A 27,084-nucleotide genomic window follows, 5' to 3' on the forward strand; every position below is an offset into this window, starting at 1 on the left:
AGTACTTCTAGTACTAGTTCGTCAAGTGCGGACGACTACGTGGAAGTATTAAGGAGTGAGTCGACAGGTGTTCCCGCCTCCAAGCCGACTGTTCACTCAGACGCTCATTAGTTCTGCGCCAGTAGCGTCAGCGGATAACCGCGCACAAATTACACTTATGGTGAGTATCTCTTAACTTTTCCAATTGTGACTCGAATGCCTTTATGCCGCCTGGCTGTTTTGGAAAGTTGATAAAAATGACCTCAATTGATTACCGCTGCAGCGATAGCCTGTTAATTTGGGAATTATCAACACCTGTCCAAATTTAAACCATGTGTTTGTCGTTGCATTTTTCTTACCACATACCTTGTGCGTAAAACGTGATTTATGGTCAAATGAGACACGTTTTCTAGATGGTAAACCCACTTATAGGGCACACATTTAACTCGCTGGCTGCCATTGACGGCGCGAGACGACCAATCCATTTGATGTGGAAGGGTTGGCCGCGAATGAACGAACTACCACCATACCAGTTAAAATGGATTGGATTTATAATAGTGTTAACTCTATTCAGTTCACAGCAAACTTTGATAAGAATTTTGAATTAAAAACAAAAACAAAAAAAACATTCGCCCCTCCCAGTAAAAATGGATTGGACGTCTAACGCCGCCAACGGCACTGAAACATGAGCATTCATAGCCAGTCCTCCCCAACTGGATGTCCATCCTTGCTAATGGCAGACAATGACTCATATTCAATGTGAAAGAATCTTAAGTATTAAAGAGGGCTATAAACAGTCTATTTTAGTTTTTAGTCATTTTTATTTAATTAATATACGGAATGCATTTGATTAATTTAAGATTTTGTATTTATTAAAATATATTAATAACACATAAATGTATATGATTATAAGTGAGACCTGGTTAAGGTAAAGGTTAATATTGTACATTTTAACTATTTTATTAAAATGCTCTTCATTTATAATTGTATAAGAAATTATCTAAAGATAATGTATCAAATACAATCGTTAGTAATAATCAGTGCTGCAACGATTAATTTATTAACTCGAGCATTCGATTAGAGTAAAATATTCTAATTAAATTTTGCTGCCTTGAGTTTTAGTTTCATCAAAGTGGCGTTGCAATTGTTTGTTTTCAAAGTGTTTGCCTTTAGGTTTATTGATTTGGGTGGATACATTCCCCTCTAGTCTGCCTCATTTCATATGGCTGAATCCAGCTGCTCCCTGTTAAGACCAACATAAACATAAAGTTTTGTTTGAGGTATTTTTTTTTTTTTATGCATTCGTAATTGAGTTTTAGCCGTTTTTTTGTGGGAATATGTGTTTGAACAGTTTGTTAAGAGCATTGTAAAAAAAAAAAAAAAACCTTGGCATTTTATAGCATTTAAACTAGCGGGCTTTTATTATGTAAGTTAGCCAATTGTTCTTTTGTTGTACATATATCCTCATTTATTTATTTTTTTAATACCGTTTGAGGCTCAGGTCAGGTATTTCAATTCATGTTCCTTATCCGATTACTCGATTATTCGAACTAGTGCATCGATTAATTGACTACTAAAATAATCGATAGCTGCAGCCCTAGTAATAATTAAAATAATCATTGTAATTGAGACCTGATGTCCACATATTTGTACCAAATGTGATGTTCACATATATCGATGCAGTTTTTTTTTTTTTTTAAATTACCGAAAATAATCCCTTGCCCTATTAAGGGTTAAGCATGCTTTCAGTTCTCTGTGAGAGCCTTCCCAGCAGTCTGCCATTCATTTTATCTTGCGCGTGTACAAACATGAATGTTCCTTTGTCAGTGAAAATCATCTCACTACCGCATTTCTGTCATAAAATTTTCATACATGCATTTTAATTTCTTTTCATATAATGATATTATCCCACATCATATGAATCATTTAAATAGAGGTTCAATCCATTGGAACTATGCTCATTCGCTTCTGGTTCAAATGGATTGAACATCTAGCTAAGAGTTAATAATGGAAGTGCCTTTTGAAGTGTTATTACACAGCAGACATTTGTCATCTGCATTGGTTGTACTGCACTTCCAGCTTATAAAGTTTGCTTGGTAAATAGGAACATGCAAACTAGTTTAATGCAGGCGTGATGACGCTCCTGTGTCGAATCGGTGGTAGCTGTCTCTTGAGCGGACTTGTTTTTAGGCTGTGTTGCGTCCAATTTAAATTCCTTTCAACCGACAGATGTTCCAAACGTTTTGACACGCCCCATCTATAAAAATGACTCTCCAAAACCGGTTTGGTTAAGGCGGCAAGAGTGTAGCAGCTTGCCGGTTCTGGCAATGCCTTTCCAAAACCAGTTAGACAAGTATGGCAGAACATCTTCGACTGGACAGATCTTGTCTGTTTCCAAGTGGTTTCTGTCATGGTTGACTGATGTATTCACTGACCTTGGGAGTGTCAAAATTCAAAAACGCAAGCAGATAGTCTAATGCAATAATGACTTTTTGCGTGTTTGCTGAATCCATGTGCAATTATTATTATTTAAAATATCCATAGTATTTAAAAAAAAAAAAAAAAAAAAAACACTCTTCAGGGGTTCCAAATACATAATTTTACCATTTCCATACTGTTGTCACGGTCATAAATTTTTTAACCAATCATGTAGCTCTTAAAAAATCTTTAAATGAGTTATCACTCGTAGATGTCTGATCCATTTGAAGTGGGAGGGATGGCAACGAATGAGTTCAAATGTGTCAGACATCTAGCGGCGTCAGTGGCAGCCAATGAAAGAAAACTGCAAAAATAACCTCTGTTACCGCTATGCGGTATCAAAGTAGTGCAACACCAAATTTACCCATTGATAAATAATTTTTGATGACCTGCAGTCGTGCAAAAATGAATGAATATTGGAGTATTGATACTTTGGCAATCAAATATTGTATCCAGATTAATTTCAGTATCGATACTTTTGACAACCTGCGCCTTTCCTATATTAGTAATTGTCAGAAATTGAACTTGAATGTTCAAAGAAAATACAACGGAAACATAAGGACCTTTATTCCATTCTCATATACAATACTTATATTGCCCATTCTAATACTGAACACACATTTCAAACCCCCCAAAAAGTAAAGGTAGATCATGTTTACTTGATATTTTTCTTTAAAAAACGACAACTACTACTCAATCCAACTTTATTTATACAGTACTTCAATATTCACCTCATTCAAAATACTGAATAAAGAGTTATTGGAATGGACAAAAGCCATGCATCCAGTTCAGTTCCATTTCTGATTCTGTGGGTAATATTGCAGTATTCTTATTGCCATGCCTGGCATCCATCTGCAATGGAAGTCACACTTTCGAAGCCTATTTTTCCAGGAAATTTCAGTTGAACATTGCCAGTTCAACTTTCAATCTCAAAAACTGTCACTAAGGGCCAGGGGCAGACTGGGACTTAAAAGCAGCCCTGGACTTTGACTCAGTCCAGCCCACAAGAATCGCTGTACACAGACCCTCTAGGGGGATCCGGGGGCATGCCCCCCCGGGAGAATTAAAAAAAATATATTTTATTGTAAAATGCATCAATTTCGTTCACTTTGAGAGAAAAATGAAGAAAATGTGTCTAGACTGTGACTGTCTGACTTGGGGCGCTCAAAGTACTGCAAGGCTGAACTGGAGTTGGATTCATCTTTCTGCCCTAGCTCTATAATCAACCTGAATAAACAAATAAAAGAATTTATTTTTGAAAGAAAGTTTTATGTATTCAATTGATTATAATAACACCTATCCCCTGTGTCTATAAAATGACTTCATTGTTTATGCCATAATTAATCTTGCCACACAAATAATAAATTTAAATGAAAATACAATAAACATTTCAAGACAAATCCTGTATACATAACCTTTATTGGAAAGTATTAACCAGAAAACAAAACGATATATAAATGATTAAAAATATATATCATGTCAATTTAACATTTCGTTGTCAAGGGCCGAATATTTTCCGTCGTTGACCTGTTTTTTAAAACGGTGACGGAAAAAACTGATGTCCATCTGTCATTTTGACAGGTTGCAATTCACACCCCAGACCACGGGGTGGCGAGTGAGCATATTAATTAGCTATTGTCTCTCTTGATGCATGATGTCGTTGGCCTTACTCGGAAAAATGTCAAGGCAACTGAGTGTTTGCCTGGCACGGCCAGACTGTTCTCCCTTTATTTTTCAAACACTGAGAGAAAAGTCTGGGACACAGCCCCTCGAGTAGGTACAAAATCAATCGACAAATCAGATTTGTTTATTTGCGTGACGTGTTCTTCACGAGCAACGTCACTCTTGCGCGCCGAAAGTCGTCTCTACAGCAAGACGGATGGCGAACGGGAGAGCCGAGAATATGTTCCAATCCGCGGTAAATTCAGTTTGAAATGAGCTAAAACACATCGACACGAGTCATTGACAACAGTCTGTCTCGCGCCAGCCATGTTGAATAAACTCCGTTCTCCTCGTATGTTTACTTCCGCGCGCAAGTCCCTCGTCCTGCCCTCGTCGCTTTGCTAACGGCACGTCTGCCCGTTGCTGATTGGTGCACTCCGCTGTCTGTTTGCCTCTTGTTAAGCTTGTTCGGACAGAATATTAATTAAAAATGAATGAAAACTAAATACTATTGAATATGTCATTATTGTCATTTTAAAAATGTAAGTGACGGGTAAAAATGGATTATGACCGGATTTTTATGACACCGTCAGTCAAAATGACAGACAACGAAAAAGTCTAGCGCAACCTCTGGTCAAGGGCGTTGCTATGGGTTAAGCAAAGAATCTGGAAGGGTTTCATTAAAAAAAAAAAACGAAAACATGCTTATAATTGTTTAGCCATTGATATTATTCAAAAACATGGTTGACCAACCTTACTTCACATTTGGTCTTCAATGTTATGCTAACCTTCAAAATGCGAGTCGGAAGCTGCTTAGAAGTGTCCTCCTGTAGGATTCTACCGGTAACTAAAGATGCACCGATACCGATACTAGTATCGGCAGGGGGTGCCGATCCAGCCCGAAATGGTGGTATCGGTATCGGCGAGTACCAACAAAGACGGCGCCGATAGCATTTACAGGTCCATTATTATAACATTTGACCGCAGCCTTTTTTTTCTCCTGGCGCTCACTACACTCAGTCTGTGATGTGTGATGACACGTGAACACCGAGCAGCTATCGCTATTGGCCTGCTCCAGACCAATGAGAGCGGGCCAATACCCACTCCTAACCAATGACAAGGCCGCTTTTCCATATGGAGGAAAAACAAACCAGGAGAAATGGCGGCGGTCAGGAAGTATTTCAAAATAGAAATCCCGTCGATTAAAATCAATGGCTGCATGCAAGATTTGCGGCCTGAAAGTTTCCAGATGTGAAGTTAAATCGGCCAATTTCAATACCTAGAACCTGAGAAAACACTTGAAGACGAAATGTGAACGAACACAACGAGTTTGAGCCTGCAAGAGCAGGACTGCTATCCAGAGTAAGGGCGCTGGATCGGAGCAACAATCTCTGGTCAGTTCACTACGTCTACTTTACTTTTATTGTGTTTTACTGAAAGAAATGCCGCAGTAATTTGGGAACTGTTTCCAAAGTAGGGTTGCCACCTTTCAGAAATAGAAATAAGTGACTCCCCCCCCCCCCCCCCCCCCCCCACCCCCCCCGAAAAAAAGGAGGCTAATAAAGAGACTGGATGCTGTGGTCAATTATCATTACTTATCATTGTTAGCGTCCGCAAATGCGTAAACAAAGTTGGAACTCGAAGCAGACAACAAGCGGAGGATTTGTACAAGGGTTTAATGATTGCAAACAAAAAGATTACGCGATCGCGGGATAGAAGAAATAACAAAAGGACCCCGTAACAGCAGGTCGACGGAGCTCAATACTACAAACTCGAAGGTTGACTAAGACGATAGACAGCGAGCCAAAAAGCCAAAATAAAAGCACTCAAATACCTGCACATGGTAGAGGTTACAAACGAGAGCAGCACACTAACAGAAAAAAACCCAATCCAGGGGCGTAACAAGCAAATGTAGCGAGACTTAGTGCGAGATGTCAAATGGCGATCAGCAAGGCAAATATCTTTGAGACCACCCGTGCTTAAATGCTGCGCTGATGAGCCTGCATTGGATTCAGGTGCGACGTCAGGAACGCCCCTACGACCAGCCCAGCAACAAAACCGTCTAATTACCAGCAGAATGTGACAATAATTTCATGAAAGTTGCACTGTTTGGCCTTTTGAGAGGTTTAAAAAAGTTTATTCAGTTCATTCAGAGTTTATTATTATGAATTTATTTTTACTTTCTTGTTGTTGGGCTAGCATTATACATGTTTTATTAATTTCACAAATGTAGCACTATTTTGGCCTTTGAGAACCAAAGGTTTATTCAACTATTGTCTACTAGGGTTTAGTAGACTATTCACTTTGTACTAATCTTTTTCTTATTTTGCAAAGGTAAGCAACAGCCTGACAAAGCCTTGATAGAATGATTTCACATCCAATTATGTAGCTCTTTGGAAAAAAAAATATATATATATCTAAACGGGGTGGTATCGGTATGGTATCGGTATCAGCCGATACTGCACAGCCAGGTATCGGTATCGGGGCCAAAAAATGGTATCGATGCAACACTACCGATAACGTTAATTAAACTGAGAAATGTAGTGAACTCTGCTCGAAACTATAGAGCCAGCAAACGGGAGCAAGAAGCTGCTGGGAGAGAGAGGTCCCATTCTGTGTTTCACAGGAAAGTGTTGACAGTCCAAAAAAAAAAAAAAAATCCTGCTGCTTTTCTTCTTGTAAACGGCTTGGTTTAGAAGAAAAGAAGGGTAGAGCATGTTGCGACTTTACACTTTTGAAACAAAATACCTCTTAGTGCATTTATTCATTAACTAAAATGTATTGATTTATTTTGTACCTTATTTATTTAAAAATATTTTTATTTGCAGCCTATTCTGACATTTTTTCAGATGATCATATATTAAGTGTAATCAAGGTAAAAAGTTTAATTAATCCCGATTTAGAATCTTTCCATAATTTCTCATCCCACTGACGCACAAGAGATGAAAATAAGGGTGAAGAAGATGAACGAAACAACTAGTTAAAGCAACGTATTACTCTTGTGGTGATGGACAATGTAGGCTACATGTAGTTCCATGTATAGGTAAAAAAACAACCACTGTAAATTTCTTTTATATGAAACAAGGGGAAATTCCCCCATTTTGAAAAATGACTTTCTCCCATGAATATAACAATATTAACCTTTTTCATTTTTACGTAAGAAACACATCAGCATATTCATTAGAAATGTGGTCTTATTAATGTCCCGTCCTCAGCAAAAAGTGTACATGCAGGTTATGCTGTTAGAGCGTTCTTACCAATGTTGAGACCAACCCTATGCCCTTGTGCCTTGTGTTAGACCAAAGTTAAAACGTTGCGCAAAAACGCCTTGCTTCGTAGCCAAAAGCGGTTTTCTGTTCATAGTTGACGAAAGCAGACAACATTCCAGTCCACGTATTGTAAAAATAGAAAAAGTGATGTAACTAATCAGGTTGCATGTATGCTTCAGGTTTTAATGTTGAGTGTTGTGTTGTCTGAGCTGTCCCTAAATGGACTGCACCTAGAGAGAGGGCGAGGGGGAGGGTTGGTGAGTGGGTGCGAAGGCAGGTTTGACTTTTGATTTCGTTTTGTTGGCGCCAGTAGTCGTGTTCCGTGCTTTCGCTTGCAAGTAAACCATTGAAAACACTAACTATTTATCCGCCTCCCAGCAGTAATGGTTAGTACGGCATCTTATATTTTTATTTACATTGATTTAATTTTTTTACACTGCAATATTTTGACGTAAATTTCTACTTTAACCGTGAAATCAGACTTATACGGAAATTTGGGTTATATTCTGTAATATTTGTAAATATATGTGTCTCCTTTAAAAGAGTAGATGCAATAGGGGTGTGATGTATGCGGAAGAGAGAAGTCTGGAACCAACTGTGGCTGAATTTAATCCAGTCCCGTACATGGGTTCGTGGATATCCAAAAGACATAAAACCAGCTTGGGCAGATGCAGTTAAAACCTGCAACTGGGATGGGGAGGACGGTCCAGACATGCTCGTCTTGCGAAGTGTGTTGGACAACTAAAGTAATTAAAGATACTGCCTATTAATAGGCTGCCTTGCCCATATTGAATTGAATTTAAAAAAAATACATTTGTTATTTTATTGTTGGATCTTTTTTTGTTTTCACCAAACCTGTTGAGAAATTTATTGCTGACTGTAAACGCCCTACAATAAGTAGCACCTGTGAGCAAAATTATTGAAAATGATCACAGTATCGTTACTGAAATTTTTTTTATACAGACACGATATTTGATTGCAAAGATCTCATTACTCAGTTGTTTATGATTTTTTTTTTTTTTTTTTTTGCACGACCACAGGTCAACAGAAATTGTTGCCATGAGGTTCAGTTAATTTTTGCTCTACTCTTGATTGGGGATGTCCCGATCAGATACTTTTGGATCTGAATCAAGGGCCGTTTACATGGTGACGCTCCAAGAATACGCTGAATTTCATGTTTGCATTTATATGGTTCCGTCTCCATTCGAACTATGTCGCAATTCTTGTGAAAACGATGTAGTATTCATGCCAAGCCCTAGAGGGCAATTTTTTTATATTAAAGTGAGCCCGGCCGGTATCTCAAGAAATGCTGTTTACAAATATTTAAGGCTTCGCCAAACAATTATTTTTCTCCAGATTAGTCTGCAGACTTTATCGATTAGTTGACCAGTCTAATAATTTTTATTTATTATTATTTATTTTTTTTTTTACTAATCTAATAATTTTTTGTTGATAATTATTAATTCACAAAAACATTTTGGAACACTTGAATTCTTTATTAAAGTACAAATAAACACATTAATAACAATAATAAATCACAAACGATAAGGTCAAATGCTGATGGCGTTAACTAGTGCAAAAGCATGGAATGTAAAGATTCAGAACACTCTGACTTCACTTTTCCAACAGGATTCAAAACAATTCTTTCTCTATTTGTAGAATGTCTATATTGTTGTCAGCATTAGAGTGAGCACCAGCAGAGTAGATAAATAAATGTCACGTATCACTGGAGTGAAGTAAGTGGAAAATAAACTTAATGATGCAGGTTGATAGGATGCTACGATGTCATATTAGGCCCCCCCCCCCCCAAAAAACAAACCAAGATTAAAGTCATAATACTGTTACGAGAAGCAAAAGTTGCACTATTACGTAGGGGTAATGTAGCTGTGAGCCGCTATGCACTTTACATACATTGTACGTTAGCTGGGAACTACAATGATGCATTAGTATAAATTCTTGTATTAATCATGATTTGATGTAGATGAAGAAAAATAATGATTTGCTTATTTGTAAAAGGCGGCACGGTGGCTGAGTGGTTAGCACGTCTGCCTCACAGTTCTGAGATCAAGGGTTTAATCCCGGGCCCTGGCCTTCCTGTGTGGAGTTTGCATGTTCTGCCCGTGCCTGCGTGGGTCTTCTCCAGGGACTCCGGTTTCCTCCCACATCCTAAAAACATGCATGAATGAACACTCTAAATTGTCCATAGGTATAAGTGTGTGCGTGAATGGTTGTATTGTATGTCTCATTGTGCCCTGTGATTGGCTGGCAACCAGTTCAGAGTGTACCCCGCCTACTGCCCATAGTTAGCTGGGATAGGCTCCAGCACCTCTGCGACCCTCGTGAGGAAATGTGGCATGGAAAATGAATGAATGAATGAATGATTTGTAAAACCGATCCTAAAAAACAAAATGCTTTCAATATTGTTGAGTACGTGGCTGCTTATTCAGCTACATTAGCCCGACATTAGCTAATATCGTGCGACCCACATAAAAGCAACTTCAATTTAAAAAATGACATTGTATGGACTAACGATCCGCCAGCTTGTTGTCTCCTGTCGTCTTCCAAAATTTATACCTGGGTGACGTTGCTTCAGGTGTTCATTCACGGCCAACGTGCTGCTGTGGTATGCAAGCTTAGCATTGACTGCACCCGACAGTAGCCATATTGGGCGCCGATACGATACTGAGTTATCAGATCGGGACACCATTGATCCCTACTCTTGATAATAATGAAGGATATTACTGCATTTTACTTGTTAACTCATTGGTTGCCATTGATGCTGCTAGACGTTCAATCATTTGAAGTGGGAGGGTTGGAAGCGAATGAACCAACGTCGCGTCGCTGCCACCCTCCCACTTCAAATGTATAGGACGTCTACTTGTGATATTATTTAAAAAGTTTTAATTTAGTTTACAATAGCCATATGATTGGACGTCACTCATCCTCAATGTCACTGAAAGAGATCATTTTATATCGAGTTGATTTTTTTTTTTTTTTTTTTTTTTTTTTATCGTGACAACAGTCGTGTCTGTTTACATTGTTGTTTCCTTCCTAATGGCCCTATCGTTAGTCAGAGCGCTCCGATTACCTGCCAACTGATCCTCTCCAGGAGAGGCAACTCTAGCTCTTAAACCAGCACATAGACTGTAAATCCCAGTTGTCATGGCGTATTGGTCATCTGGTTGCCCCCAAAGCATCAAAGTTGGACAGGCAGGTGAGATGCAGCTCAGAAAGGAAGGCATCTGGTCATTTGACACACCACTCATGGGAAAACTAGAGGCAGAAGAGAAGGAAGGACGACTCTAAAGGATTCTGTGTTCTTCTTCCTGTCATTAAATTGTGGATTCTCCATGCTTCATGCCCCATATCTGCTGTCATCAGCTCCTTCTCCCACTTCAAAATGCTGCCCAATAAGGTCACTCTCTATCCAATCGGGGATGAGCTAGTCAGCCTGTCGTCTGTCTATGACATCTTGGATGAGCAACAGCACTTCTACACGGAACTCCTTCAACAACAGGAGAAGAATTACAGGGCTTTCCTTCAGATGCTCATGGAGTGCTCGTCCAGTCGCGTGGACGGTCTGGTGCGAGAGATGCAAGACACCAGGAATGACCTGCGAATCGCCAAAGCTGAGCTAGTCGAGGTTAAAAAGCAGCTCGTCCGGTCTGACAAGCGGGTGGAGTGCCTGGCCCAGAGTTTGGTGGTCGTGCGGGGCGCGCTTGACGGCATGAGCGCCAAAAGCGGAGGCACGGGAGGGAAAAGTGTGGATCAGAAACAGAGGAAAGGCGGCGGAGGGGGGTTACAGACCAGCGTGGGGAAAAAAAAGGGCGAACCCAAAGCACTGAAGCTGGTGACGGACCTCACAGATATCTGCTTTGATGGTTTGAAGGTTGTGCTTACGCTCTCCTTACTCTTAGCGAGGTTATTTATCGTTCATTTCCCCATGGAGTTCAAAAGTGTTAGTTTATATTGCAAAAACCAAAGCTCAAACAAGTAAGTTATGTTTTATTTAAGCAGGATACTGTCTGTCAACCGTCTTGAATCAGGGTGTGACAATATTTTTTGGATTCTGTATATCCCCAATAGGTTATTCATATGCTACTGCTAAGAATCAATATATCATTTAGAAAAGGTGTCGCCATCAGTGTTGGAAGTAACGTCGTTATAAATAACGCCGTTAAGTAATGGCGTTATTTTTTCAGTAACGGGGTAATCTAACTAATTACTTTTTCCGCCGTTTCAACGCCGTTACCGTTACTAACGGTCAAAAGCAGTGCGTTACTTACTCTGAATAAATTGAAGAAACTACCAGCCGTGTCGAGTCGACTCTCTGCTCTGTTGATTTGTCATCCAAGACTTGGGGTGCGTTCAGGTTCGAGAATAGCGCACGTACTTCTGACTCCATGCTGTTTGTCCCTGCTCATTCAATTAGACAATGCTTTCCAAAGTTTGGTAACGTTTCTGTGTTTGCTACACCTGATGCTAGCCTCGTTCCCATCTCCCACTGTCAGCCAGCAATAATTCTGCTTCCATCTTGAGGACGGCAGACGCTTTGAAGGTGAAGTGAATTTTCGGGAAATGAGCCTACCTGAATGTAGTCCCTCGAGAGATGCGATGGAAGTGAAGTCCCTCGAGAGATGCGATGGAAGTGATTGTGATTGGCTGAGGGTTAGAGTCATGTGTCGTGGTAAGCCAATCAGATTTCACAAGCAAACCAGAACAGCGCGTGCGGCAAACACACAAACGCAAAACAGATGCACAGGGTCGGGATGGCAGCGCATTCAGAAGAAAAATTGTCCTTTAAGAGGTGGAGATATAGACACTATTTCAAGTTTGTCGAAATTAAAGGAAAGAACCTGCATGTAATGTGTAATTTATGTCCCGGGGCAAAGCTTTTGTCGACATCTGTGGTAAGCAATTCAAATCTGCTGAAGCACCTAACAAGTTAACTACCTGCCTGTTCTTCTCTATTCCACTGACTCGAATACTGCTCAGAAAATTTCAAATTCTTTGACATACAACAAGTTCATTTTAAAGTAACGGAAATAGTTACTTTTCCTGGTAACTAGTTACTTTTACTATAGAGTAATTCAGTTACTAACTCAGTTACTTTTTGGAAGAAGTAGTGAGTAATGTAACTAATTACTTTTTTAAAGTAACGTGCCCAACACTGGTCGCCATTTTAAAAAAGGAACAGACAGGTTGCTTACAGAATTTTCTACAATTGTCCATGTTAACTCATTGGCTACCATTGATGGCGATAGAAGTTCGATTGTTCATTTGCTGCCAAACTCCCTGTTCAAATGGATTAGACATCTAGTGATAAATGGGCATATGCCTGTATGAGATTCTGACGGTATAATAATCTTTAAGCAAAAATATCACGGTATTGCAATTACAGCTCAAAAATGTTTTGAGATTTCTGGGTTACATTAAAGAAAAATATTTTTTTTCCATTGAACATGATTTTTATTTTTCAAAACTGTACAACATATTAGAAAATTGGAATATACAGTGGGGAGAACAAGTATTCGATGCACTGCAGATTTTGCTGGTTTTCCCACTTGCAAAGCATGTAGAGGTCTGTAATTTGTATCATAAGTTCTCTTCAACTGTGAGGGACGGAATCTAATACAAAAAAACAGAAAATCACGTCGTATGATTTTTAAATAATAAATTTGCATTTAATTGCATGAAATAAGTATTTCATACATCACAAAAATCGAACTTAATATTTGGTATAGAAACCTTTGTTTGCTATTACAGATACCGAACGTTTCCTGTAGTCCTTGACAAGGTTGGCACACACGACAGCAGGGATTTTGGCCCACTCCTCCATGCAGATCTTGTCCAGAGCCTTCAGGTTTCGGGGCTGCTGCCGGGCAACACAGACTTTCAGATCCCTCCATAGATTTTCTATCGGGTTCAGATCTGGTGACTGGCTAGGCCACTCCAGGACCTTAAGATGCTTCTTACGGAGCCACTCTTTAGTTGCCTTGGCTGTGTGCTTTGTGTCGTTGTCATGCTGGAAGACCCAGCCACGATCCATCTTCAGGGCTCTCACTGAAGGAAGGAGGTTGTCAGCCAAGATCTGGCGATACATAGCCCCATCCATCCTCCCCTCAATATGGTGCAGTCGTCCTGTACCCTTGGCAGAGAAGCAGCCCCAAAAAATGTTTCCTCTTCCATGATTCACGGTTGGGATGGTGTTCTTGGGGTTGTACTCATCCTTCTTTTTCCTCCAAACACGACGAGCCGAGTTTAGACCAAAAAGTTCAATTTTGGTCTCATCCGACCACATGACCTTCTCCCATTGCTCCTCTGGATCATCCAGATGGTCAGTGGCAAACTTCAGACGTGTCTGGACATGCACTGGCTTCAGCAGCGGGACCTTGCGTGCGCTGTAGGATTTTAATCCATGACGGCGTAATGTGTTTTCAATGGTTTTCTTCGAGACCGTGGTTCAAGCTCTCTTCAGGTCATTGACCAGGTCCTGCCGTGTAGTTCTGGGCTGATCCCTCACATTTCTCATGATCAGTGATGTCCCACGAAGTGAGATCTTGCATGGAGCCCCAGAACGAGGCAGATTGACTGTCAACTTGAACTTCTTCCATTTTTCTAATAATCGCTCCAACAGTTGTTACCTTCTCACCAAGCTGCTTGCTTATTTTCCTGTAGCCCATCCCAGCCTTGTGCAGGTCTATTATTTTATCCCTGATGTCCTTACACAGCTCTTTGGTTTTGGCCATTGTGGAGAGGTTGGAGCTTGTTTATTTGAGTAGGTGAACAGCTGTCTTTTATACATGTAACAAGTTCAAACAGGTGAGGTTACTTCCGGTAATGAGTGGAGAACAAGGCGGGTTCTTAAAAAAGAACCAAGAGCCGAAATATTTACTAGTTGGTAAGGTATCAAATACTTATTTCATGCAGTTAAATTCAAATTTATTATTTAAAAACTATACAATGTGATTTTCTGGATTTTTGTATGAGATTCCGTCACTCACAGTTGAAGAGAACTTACAAATTACAGACCTCTACATGGCTTGCAAGTGGGAAAACCAGCAAAATCGGCAGTGTATCAAATACTTGTTCTCACCACTGTAAGTATAATGTTAAATAAAATAAGAAATATGAAATATTCTAAATAAAATTAAATTGGCATGCTAATTAGCCACGTTTTCTGCCTCGTTAACAAGCTTACATTACAGTATGTTTTACCAATGCTAGACACACTACACACGCTGGAGTTAACTCTCGTAGCTAGTGGGAAATGTTCACGACAGCGTTTCCTAATTTTTAGAGCTGAAACGAATACTCGAGCAACTCGAGTAACTTGAGTTTAAAAACTGATCCGAGTAATTTTATTCACCTCGAGGAATCGTTTAATTTTGCCAGCTCTAAGCATCACGTTCTGCCTGGACTACTTTTAATGCGGGACAACGCGCTGATGTCACGTGCGTTGAGAAAGAAGCAATTAAAAAAAAAAAACTTACTGCAGCTGACAGCCGCTACAAACTACGCCGACATTGCTAAAAACTACGCCCGCTTGATGCTAGTTTGGTAGCAGGTAGTGTCCGATGCGTCTCATAGATATCACATGCATTTAGGACTAGATGCGAAATGACAGACTCGGCCGCGTCTGGGCAGCATTGGTAAACAGCCGTCATCTTTAAGCAGTACACTTCTCATCGCTAATAAATACGTTACTGTCACTCGGTCATGTAACGTTAGCTCTTCGGAGGGCTAGGTTTCTATTGATTATGACCACTGTCGATGTGTGGCTAACGTGTCTTACATACAGGTTTTATATCTGTAAAAACACAGCGCTGTAGAGTGATGAGGGTGTAAAATTAAAACAAAGCTAACTGTAAGTTTTGACTCAGTAGTCATTGCTGAATAAAACACCAAGTAGCACTGGTCCCTAATGTGCTCCAATACTGCAGGTATCATACATTTATTTTGAACACTGCAAAAACTCAAAATCTTATCAGTACTTACAGTTTAGACTAACTTAAAACTTAACAAGAACTTGATAATAGCTTGACACAAATGGAAATTATATTGAAACATGTGGGAAAAACACAAAGCTTTCAAGTGATGTGTGTTATCAGGCGTAATTACATTTTTAGGTAAGAAATGTTTTTTTTTTATTTTTTTTTTTATAAGATCTAGAAGTTTTTTGAGCGAAAGCAGTGAATTTTTTTTCTAGTCACATCTGAGATGCAATTGTTGGCTGTTTTCAACAATGTACATCGAAAAAAAAAAGACATTGATTGACTGAAAATGGTTCAATATTGGATTAAATGTCTTTTTTTCCTCATGTATATTTATAATTGCTCTTTACCGAAAAAAAAAAGTTTTATCCGATTACTCGATATAATTTTCAGTCGATTACTCGATTACTAAAATTTTCAATAGCTGCAACCCTACTTTTTGTAATTTTGTATAAATGCGAAATCATATTGGAGATATTGACCTCTCTGTTAGCCATCCACCGCAAACATGTTTTACATATCGGTTGGCCCACCTAAGCCGCGGCTGTAATTCTCCTGTACCCGAAGTATTCCCATACCAGCGACTTCGTTTTCTTCGATGGAAGAAAAAGTTCAGGTGTTTCTTGTCCTCCAGCCAACGTGCAGCACAGCTGACTCACTGACGCTGAGCAACAACTTCAGGGGGAGGGGTGAGCCCTGCATTTTTGGGACATAAAATACTGTCATACTGTAGGGACGGTATGACTGAAAATTTTAGCGGTTTTGAAACCTTGATGTTTTCATACCACGGTAGACCTTGAAGCCGGTAACTGGCACATGCCTAGTGATAAACTAGTTGGTGTCAGGGTGCACCTTAGCCAGAGAAAGACAATATTTGATTTTCTAACTCATTGGCTGCCAATGACGGCGTGAGACGTCCAATCCATTTGAACTACATTACATCTATAGACACATTTAAATTGACAGCAGAAGGATGAAAATAGCTTGTTTTTATGTTTATTAGTTGTATCATAGAATATGGAACATTAATTTTCTTGACTTTCCTGATGTCCTGGTATTGGTAATTGTTGCGTCGGAATATCGTGAGATAATCATTATCGCATGTCATATCGGAAGTATTGCTGCATTTAGATAAGTAAATACAACGAGGTGAATTTCAATTATCATATCATTGTATCATGAGGTACGAAAAGGTTCCAAACCTGAGAAGTAAAGTGGATAGATTGATGATGGTCATGTTTGATTCAGCCCACAATGGAGAAACTCATTTTTTTGGGTTACAACTTGCTCAAGAAACTTAATACACAGACACAGGCAGGGGAGCCTTTAGTTCCTTAGATGGAGAAGGGAAAACAAGAAGATGACTGGGGATGGGGGGGGACAAAAAAATAACAGTGTGAAGTGCAGTGTGTGATTAGGGAAAAATACCTAAGCACATAAGAATAAAACCTTGGACCAAACCTCTGAGAATTGTCTGCGGGGCGCTGCTATTGCTCTGTTCAAGTGACACTCTTACTTGTTTAATTTTTTTTTAAACTGAGTTACAAAAAAAAAAAAAAAAAAAAAGTACAAATCCTTGGGATATTGCATTGTATAAAAGGTATATTATTCTTGTTTCTTTTGACAATACCTTTGTACCTCTGGTTTACTTTGTTGCTTTGTTATCCTTAGAAATTAAAAATATATACTAGGGCTGTCAAAATTATCGCGTTAACGGGCGTTAATTAATTTTTAAAAATTAATCACGTTAAAATATTTGACGCAAGTAACGCATGCACTGAATGAGCCGCTCTCGCATTGCCTCAGATTTCAATGAGGCCGTTTGTGGACATTAAGAGTGAAGAGAATGCCACTGGCCGCTTGGGGGCAGCGCAACGCCGTTCCATACTAATGTTATTCCTTCTAATAGTGGGAGAATTAGTAGTTGTGAGACGTTTATGCTGTTGCTTTGTGCTCCACACATATTTCGGTAAGTTTTCTTCCTTTTAGTAGCAATTATGTGTCTCTTGTTGTATTTTGGGTAAGATATGCTCAGAGATATATCTGTTATAAAGTGGACACAGACGTTCTTTGGGCTGTGCCGTTTATTGGCATACGCTTCTGCAACTCCTTCACAACAAACAAGTATCATTTAGTGAAAGCACAACAAAAATAATACTGCTATCTCTAAAAAAAAAAAAAAAAAAGTTCACAAAAAGAAAAGCACTTCAGTCTGTAGTGATGAGGCCCTATTCTCACACAGCTAAACAACAATGCAAAGTGAACTGGCATTACTCAGAGTTTGGTCACTCAATTCTTATTATTGTTATTTTTATTCTTATTATATTAACTCTACTTTTGATTGAAAATTTTACAAATGTACAAAAATTGTACAAATTTTATTAAAACGAAAATATGAAGAGGGGCTTTAATATAAAATTACTATAACTTGTAACTATAACATTTATCTTTTATGAACTACAAGTCTTACTATCCATGGATCACTTAAACAGAAAGAATGTTAATAATGCCATTTGTGGATTTATTGTTATAATAAACAAATACAGCACTTATGTACAGTAGGTTGTATGTATATATCAGTCTTGTCTTATCTTTCCATTCCAACAATAATTTACAGAAAAATATGGCATACTTTAGAGATGGTTTGAATTGCGATTAATTACGATTAATTACAATTAATTAATTTTTAAGCTGTAATTAACTCGATTAAAATTTTTAATCGTTTGACACCCCTAATATATACATTTAAAAATATATTTTTCACCCAATTCTGATACTCTGAAAATTACGGGCCGATCACTGGTGTGATCACGTAACCGAATCGAAGTCATCCCTAACTGCAAGTGCTGGTGTAAGATTTCATTAGCTTGGCAAAGTACAACGTTACAGCATTTGTGTTCAACAACGGTCACTTTTGAAGCTTCAACTTTCGTGGAGGCGCACAGCCTTTTACCCATATTTATGGAGAATACTTAGCTCATTTGACGTATCTTACAGGAAGGTTATATGGCTCAAGGCGTAGTTGGTGGCGTTTGTGTTTTACCGCCATGTATTGATCAGGTAGACGGACGTAAACTGAGTTATTTACCCCAACTAAATACTCTTTAACGGTTTTGATCATGAAACATCATGTTAACGTGGCTATGATTCAGGCCGGATGATGAAATGGAGGGGAAAAAATTATAATTTTTCTGAGGTATGCAGTCAAATTTCTGTTTAGGTTTACTACTGACATGTTTGACAAACCAAACAGTTCAAAAATCAATTAAAAACAACTTAGAATTAAACCTAATGTAAAATAAGTTGCTGAAGTCAATGCACACTATAGACTTTGTTTTGAGGATGATGACGCAGAAGATGAATGAATGAGGATCAACTGATCCTGTTCTAAGATGGTCGCCAAGTGAAGACGTCAGTCCTCATTGGCTCACAACGTATACACCATCTAGCGTTCTAACATAACTACAGGAGTAATAAGAGTAGTAGATACTGGCATAGACACCTACAAGCCTTCTCCGGGCTATTGGTGAAAAAAAAAACCCCGAAAGTCATAGGGTTGTCAAAAATATCTTCGTATCGTTACTGAAATATTGTATCCGGATACGATATTTCATTGTCAAAGTATTGATACAGTTTTTTGTTTTTGCGCGACCACAGATCACCAGAAATTTGTCATGAGGTAAATTTGATTTTACACGACTCTTGATAGTAATGGAGGATATTTTCGCATTTTTATTCTTAACTCATTGTCAACCATTGACGGCACTAGACGTCCAATCCATTTGAAGTGGGAGGGTCGGCAGTGAATGAATCGTTCATTCGCTGCTGACCCTCCCACTTCAAATGGATTGGATGTCTACTATTGATAAACTAATTGAGTTGTTAGTTTACAAGAGCCAGGTGATCATTATTTTATTATTGTCATCATTTTATTATAAACATTTATTAATGACATTATTAAGTCGCATGCCCAGTCGAACTATGAAAAAAGTGCTATCCATCGTCCCAAAAAATCCAGTAGTTCAGCCCACAGCTTTTTATTTTTTTTTTAATGAACATTGATTTGTGTTTGTAATGTTACTGACATTGTGTTTTGCCATAGGCTGATCAACTAACAGAAGAGCAGATTGCCGGTAGGAAAGCCCTCCTTTATATCATCCGTACACACACACTATCAGTTTTTTTAATATTTGATGGCTATCTGTCTGCGCAGAGTTCAAAGAGGCCTTCTCACTGTTCGATAAGGACGGGGATGGCACCATCACCACAAAGGAGCTGGGCACCGTCATGAGGTCGTTGGGTCAGAATCCAACAGAGGCGGAACTCCAGGATATGATCAACGAGGTGGATGCCGATGGTACGCCGCCTCCCGTTTCTCTGCGCTGTTTCACTTTGCCCTCCCACAATTCATATCACCACAAACTGTTATCACAAGTATCAAAAGATACTTGATACCATTTTCGATAATAAAGTGGTAACTCTACATACGAATTTAATTCGTTCCAGAACCTCGCTTGTAAATCGAAATTGTCGTATGTAGAGCAGGTTTTTGCCATGAGAATACATTATAATTCGATGAATTCATTCCACAGCTCAAAAACTTTGCTAAATCCTTAATAACTATTGCAGGTACAATTACAAATAGAAATTACACATAACAAAACAAATAAATTATAAATACAAATCATAATAATAATAAATATGTGATAATAATTTAGCGAATCTGGTTCTATTGTGGCAGTTGTGTTTTGCATGCTGTCCCTGAACGCACCATGCGACTGATGAGTAAGAGAGGTGCAAAAGAGTGGGAAGATTTTACTTTTCTCTTTTCATGTTCTGTTGTTGCTGGCATCTGCTCCGGCGGACAGTAGCCGTGTTGTGTTGCATTGCAGTTCTAAAATGTATAATTCAAATCCTGAAGAAGCAGGCGACTTCTTTGCCGATGTTACGATAATAATAACACTAATAATGAGAGTCGTCCTCAAGATCATAGACATATTCTGGCCGTATTGTCGAGCCATTTCACTGACGCGCACACCACGCTCATATTTTTTTTATCATTTCCAACTTAATTTCAACCGACCCCTTTTCCACCACCTGCGCTAACCTTCTTGGGATCCATGTTTATTTCTCTCACAAGAAAATCAACTGTGCTTCCGTTTTGCGGGAAAACAATGAAATTGTGACGCTGTCATAAATCTCCTTATTTCGAGCATGCCGAGACAAATTTTACGTCAGGTGTCGAAAGGACCGTATGTCGAAGCGATCGTATGTTGAGGTACCACTGTACATGAGTAAAAAAATCCAAATTCAAATGGTGATTGTTTCAGTGTTTATCTATTGGCAATCATTATTTTTTACAAAAAAAAAAAAAAACTTGCCACAAAATTATCAGGAAGTGACCAGGGATTGCCCCAAAATCATCAGAAAGAGACCCAGAATCATCAGAAAGTGACCCGGAAATGCTCTACATTCAACAGATATTGATCCAAAATGTACTGGAAGTGACCCAAAAGTCAATAGGAAGTGACCTGTAAGTACACTAAAACTAACAAGGAATTGCCCCAGAATTAACAGGTGGTGACCAAAAATGTACATGAATTGGTCCATGAATTCAATTCAATTCAATTTTATTTGTATAGCCCTGGATCACAACGTTGTCTCAAAGGGCTTTGCATAGGCAATATGATACACAATCAGAAACAGCAAATGAAGCAACAAAGATGAATAAATAAATTCAAGTCCTGGGTATCCCCCATCCTTAGACCCTCCATGTCGGCAAGGAAAAACTCCAGAGTCTTTGGGAGAAAATGAGAAACCTTGGGGAGTACCACAGTCAGGAGAGATCCACTCCCAGGACAGATAGACAGGAAGCCCCAGGACTGCTAATGGGAATTAGCAGGCGAAGTTACAGTCCGTAAAGATGCAGTGGAGTAAAGGAACAAGAAGAGGCCCATCTAGCCAGATGAGATGGGGGAAGCAACGAGGACGTCCATCCAGCCAGGGGTCCGGACAGTTGCTGCAGCTGAAAAATAGCCCCTGTCCAGAGGGGAGGGGGGAAAGGGGACACCGGGTGACTGGTGATGAAGAGACTAGACAACTAGATATTAACATTGGAAAATAGAAAAAGGAGATAGAACTCAGTGGCTGTGCTTCCCCCAGCTTTATAGCTTCTAGTGCAGCTTAGACAAAACTTTTGAGTCTACTCCGACTTCAACTAGCCTGACCATAAGCTTTGTTGAATAGGAACGTTTTTAATCTAATCTTAAATGTGCAGACTGTCTCCGCTTCTTTAATATTATCTGGAAGCGGACTCCATAAAACGGGCTTGGTGGCTAAAGGCTCTCGCTCCGACAGTACTTTTAGAAACCCTGGGAACTACCAGTAGACCTGCATTCTAAGAGCGGAGTGTTCTGTTGGGGCGGTATGGAACCAGAGCATCGGTGAGATAAGATGGCCCCAACCCATTAATGGTCTTAAATGTAAGAAGGAGGATTTTAAATTTAATTCTAAACTCGACTGGAAGCCAGTGAAGGGCCTGGAGCACAGGGGTGATGTGCTCTCTTCTATTGGTTCCTGTTAAAAGTCTTGCTGCTGCGTTTTGGACAAGCTGAAGACCTTTTAGAGAACTTTTAGGACAAGCTGCAAGTAGGGAGTTACAGTAATCCAATCTCGATGTAACGAACGCGTGAATTAATTTTTCTGCATCGCTTTTAGATAAAATATTTCTAATTTTGGCTATGTTGCGCAGGTGAAAGAAGGCCGTTCTGCAGGTTTGTTTAATGTGAGCTTTAAACGATAAGTCAGGGTCGAATAAAACTCCTAGGTTTTTAACTGTGGTGCTGGAGACTACACTTACATTGTCCAGAGTAACTATCTGGGCAGCTAAAGAGTCTCTCACACTTTTCGGGCCTATTATAAGGACTTCTGTCTTTTCAGGGTTAAGTAGAAGATAGTTAGTGCTCATCCAGGTATTTATATCTCCTAAATATCCCTCCGTATAATTCTCCTTATAAAGGAACTCCTTATAATTCCTTATGAATGTCCTAAAAATCATCAGAAAGCGACCTGAAAATACCCTAAAAACGACAGGAAGTGCCGTAAGTGCAAGACCAAAATGATCTAAAATGCACTGGAAGTGACCCAAAATTAATAGGAAGTGACCTGAAAGTACAATAAAATTAACAAGGAATTACCCCAAAATGAACAGGTAGTGACCAAAAATGTACATGAAGTGGTCTGAAAATGGCCCAGGATCATCAGAAAGTGACCCAGAAATGCCCTAAAATCAACAGGGAAACAGGCAAAATTTACTGGAAGTGACCCAATATCAACAGGAATCGTCCCGTAAGTACGCTAAAATTAACAAGGAAGTAAGCCTGAACGATATATCGTTTAAACATCGCCATCGCGATGTGCGTGTGCGCGATAGTCCCTTCGCAAGCACGTGCGATAGTTTTTCTTTTTTTTGATCCACATACGCCTCACTTTCTGGTCTGCGCACAGCCTCCTACCCTCCCTCTCCCAGCCTTTTGATCCTCTCAGTCACTGCGGCACAACAGTGGCTTTGATCTGGCCAAAGAAGCAGACTTCACACGGGCATCTGTCAATCATCGTTTAACTTGTTAAACAGTTGAAAGGAAGCCGCGCTGGAATGAATGTGTGTACTGTGGGGACGTTGGAGACATTTAAATGCCAGAAGTGATCATGAGGAGTTTGAAATTTCTACATGTCACTTCAACGGTCACAGCTAAAGTAGATAAACAGAAGCATTTAATAAAGCCAAGCATTTATCTGCTACAGTACTTTATTCTTGTTAAAAAATGATTTGGTTGGACAGTTATGTTTAAAACTTATCATAATTATGAAATTTGAAGTGCTTAAAAACCATTTATTTATATACATTTTTAAAATCACTTTGGGGGGGAAAGTGAGAAAAAAAACATGGATATTCTTATATGTATCTCTTTCCAATGCTAAATCTGAATAAATACATTGGACACAAAAAACACACAATTTTTTTTTTTTTTTTAAATGGGGGGGTGGGCTACTTCGCGATTTTTCACCTATCGCGGCGGGTTCTGGTCCCCATTAACCGTGAAAAACAAGGGACGACTGTACACTGTGGTGATGGTGAGTCATCTAAAGGCTTTCCAAACAGCTATTTAAGTCATCTTTTGAAAATTTCTTGAAAAAAATATATATACATTTTTTTTAATATCGCAATATAATATCGCAATATATCGCAAACCCCCAAAAAATCGCAGCAATAGTTTTTTCCAATATCGTTCAGGCCTACAAGGAAGTGACTCAAAATGAATCAATTGCCTATCAGTCCAATTCATTTAAATATCTTTCAGTGTCACTGACGGTACTAGACGTCCAATTCATTGTCAAAATGGATTGGACGGCTAGTAATGCCAATGAAATAACAAAGAAAATGCAAAAATATCCTCCATTACTATCAAGACTATTGCAGAATCTAATTCACCCCATGACAACACATTTCTGGTGACTTTTGGTCGTGCAAAAACAAATAACTGAACATGTATACTTTTGCAATCTAATATTGCATCTGATTCAGTGTTGATACCTTTGACAACCCTATTCCCAATCATTTGATCTCGGTATCATCACTTAGGAAACGGGACCATTGATTTCCCTGAGTTTTTGACAATGATGGCAAGGAAGATGAAGGACACAGACAGCGAGGAGGAGATCAGGGAAGCTTTCAGGGTCTTTGACAAGGCAAGTTCACCTCGTGACGGCTGAAGCTCGTACAGCCAACTAAACGCACGTGTGTGCGTTTTGACAGGACGGTAACGGCTTCATCAGCGCCGCCGAGCTACGCCACGTCATGACGAATCTTGGCGAGAAGCTGACGGACGAGGAAGTAGACGAGATGATCAGAGAAGCGGACGTGGACGGAGACGGACACGTCAACTACGAAGGTGCTCGTCGTAATTCTTTTGGCTTTCTCATTTGCTTTTCCCCACATCTGACATTTGTGTTTTTGTGTGTGCGTTTTCAGAGTTTGTTAGGATGATGACCGCGAAATGATGCTGATGCACAGAGACAAAGAAGCAGTCAAATGTTTTACTTACCTCTTCTTCCAAAAATCTGCTTTTGCTCATACAATTTTCGTAAAGACAACTTTTAAATTAATGGGTCCAATCTGTCCACTTTTGAACTAACTCTAAAAATTAACCAATCATATGTTCAGGGTCTAACACCCTCCCCACCAGTGGTGAGCTGCCTAAACAGAAGTCAACTCATTAGATAGGTGGCCCCTCTGCTCAGTTGTGTCTGACAGTGGCTTGCAAGACAGGGGCATGTCTGGTCATAAGTCGCAACAAAGCGCTAACAATGCTACTTAAATACATCACAAAAAAAACGTGAACATAAAAGGTTGCTGCAGAAACGTATTCCTTAACATCAAGCAGATTAATTTGCCAAAGAGCTCTTGCTAGACGCCTCATTGACTGGGAATAGGATTAGCTTTAGACCATGTACCGGTGATACCCCCATCTTGCAAGCTCCTTTTTCTCCCTCTGCTGTCTTATCATCTCTTTGCCTTTCTGTAGACTTGCTGTTTACTTTTTCGCATACAGCGTTTCACAAGCTACTGTTGACAATGGGAAACGCCAGTGGCAAAAGGAGGAGCACATGCGCGAGTCATACTGGAGAAAGATATTTCAATAAGACCCTTTCTGGTATGTTGGGATGCCTGTTTACCTTTTGGGAGCGGGGGGCATAGTTGTGTCCTCACGTCATGAGGCTTTTTCCAGGTGTGTGATTAGTGGGTGTCGCCGGATCGCCAAAGCATGCTGGGGACTTTCTATTGGCTATAATTTCTTGCATGTATCAGTGCGTAGGGGGTGTTTGTTTCACTTTAACGGGGACCAGGTTGCTACTGTGCAGCATTTCTAACGGGAGCTTTGTATGTATGCGCGTGCGTGCTTGTGTGTTACACTGAACTGTTCTGTTAAGTTCAGGTGATCTGCATTCCAAGTTGTACATGCTAGTCTTCACAATGTTTTTTTTTTTCAATAAAAGTCCATGAACTAAATGATTAATTTTGTGTTCATGTAATGTGACGTCTTTTCGAGTGGTGTGCATTCCAGGTATTTTCGATAGGACACGAGAGGGAACATTGATGTGAGTAGTCAAGGATTAAATCACCTATATAGTAAGTGTAAAAGCAGCACACTGTCATTTGTTGGGTTTCTGTCTTCACATTTAATAATGGAGGCTGGTGTGATGTGTTTGAATCTGCTATCTTGGACTTTTCAGCACTCAGCTAGTTTCTACTTCACACATATTCATTCAAATTGTTTTTATCCCTTAGATAAATACACATTTTGACATGCTAACTGTATTTAGGATACGTACCATACGTCCTGCTTATTCTGACTATAGGCCGCCACCCAGGGCCGGCCTAGGCCATTTGGGGGCCCTAAGCAAAATAATGCAAAAGGGCCCATATTTTTGGCCCACCATTTCGTCACAGTGTACTGTGAAACCCATACATGCAATCCAAGCCATACGTCCACATTTTGTAAATTAATCAGATTGTGTTCCACTGCACCCCACTTCTCACCCCAAAGGATTGTCAGTACTTACAGTAGATAGCGCCAAACATTTTTCTAAAAGAGGAAAGAAAGAAGTTAAGGAAGAACTTATATTTTTTAAAGCTTGTAATCAAGTATCAAAACTCACAAAAGTCAAATAAAGCAAACTGTAGTAAACAAAATAGAATATAAATTAAACGATTGCCAGATTGGGGGCCCCCTAGTGGTCAGGGGCCCTAGGCAGCTGCATAGTCTGCGTATAGGCTGGGCCAGCCCTGCCGCCACCCACCAAATTTGACACGAATTTTGTTCATGGATAAGCCGCACCGGACTATAAGCCGCAGCTGTCCTCACTGTATTTTAGGATATTAACCAGAACCACTTTATTTGCCAGCGGCGTCGTGTGATAATTATGACATGACACTGTCATGAGAATTAATGAATGCTTATGGCAGATGACACTGAATGACATCTGGCAAATTATCTCACTTTTGAATGGATGTAAAAGATCCGAGCAGGACATCAATGAAGTCAGTGACAAAATTTGCCCGATGACACTTAATGACATTTGTCATAAGCATTCATTAATGCCCATGGCAGTGTCATGTCATAATTATGACAGTCTTTTGAAGCCGCTGTCAAATAAAGTGTTACCTATTAACACAAATGAATCAACAAATTAGCTGCACAGGACTATAGGCAGCAGGATTCAAAATGAGGGGAAAAAAAGTAGCGGCTTATAGTCCGAAAATGACAGTAGTGAAAATAAAGTACACCGAGAAGAACAAGAAAACTAAGCATCATTTAGAACATGTTTTTTACTGAAGCTTCACTCAAAACCTCTTATCTCCCAGACTCTTGTTGTCTTCCGTTTTCATCATGGCAAGCGGCAGTACCTCAACCAATGAGATTAGTGGGATTTCGTATTGTCATTGTTCCGTCAGCTCCTTGGTCAATAAGCAGGAGGCGGGGCAATGCGTTTCCCTGTATATTCTTGTAACGCGCCGTACCAGTTGCAGGATCCGAAACGCTAAAAGGCCCTTCAACCTGACGCTATCCTCTTCTTCACTCACCGCGGGACAGCGGGCAAAGAAAAACTCTCACACCGCTCGTAATGCGTTCGTTCTTTAA

The 27,084-nt window shown here is 39.6% G+C and overlaps 1 protein-coding gene across 1 annotated transcript; it reads left to right on the forward strand.

Annotated features, from left to right (window-relative positions):
• The first annotated feature begins 25 nt into the window (after positions 1-25).
• LOC130931094 (calmodulin-like) lies at positions 26-25,457 on the forward strand. Its single transcript, XM_057859588.1, has 6 exons — positions 26-160; positions 19,485-19,515; positions 19,596-19,739; positions 24,024-24,130; positions 24,198-24,333; positions 24,414-25,457. Exons 1-6 carry the CDS (start codon positions 158-160, stop codon positions 24,440-24,442), a joined length of 450 nt encoding a protein of 149 aa, XP_057715571.1. The 5' UTR covers positions 26-157; the 3' UTR covers positions 24,443-25,457.
• The last annotated feature ends 1,627 nt before the right edge of the window (positions 25,458-27,084 follow it).

Source organism: Corythoichthys intestinalis, chromosome 15, assembly GCF_030265065.1.
Source record: "Corythoichthys intestinalis isolate RoL2023-P3 chromosome 15, ASM3026506v1, whole genome shotgun sequence".
In the NCBI taxonomy this organism is placed as follows: Eukaryota; Metazoa; Chordata; class Actinopteri; order Syngnathiformes; family Syngnathidae; genus Corythoichthys; species Corythoichthys intestinalis.

Bases quoted from the DNA above. Each gene is read 5' to 3' on its own strand.
- LOC130931094 (XM_057859588.1), top strand. The intron at 19,740-24,023 runs GTACGCCGCCTC...ATCATCACTTAG, and splicing joins CAACGAGGTGGATGCCGATG to GAAACGGGACCATTGATTTC. The intron at 24,334-24,413 runs GTGCTCGTCGTA...GTGCGTTTTCAG, and splicing joins CGGACACGTCAACTACGAAG to AGTTTGTTAGGATGATGACC.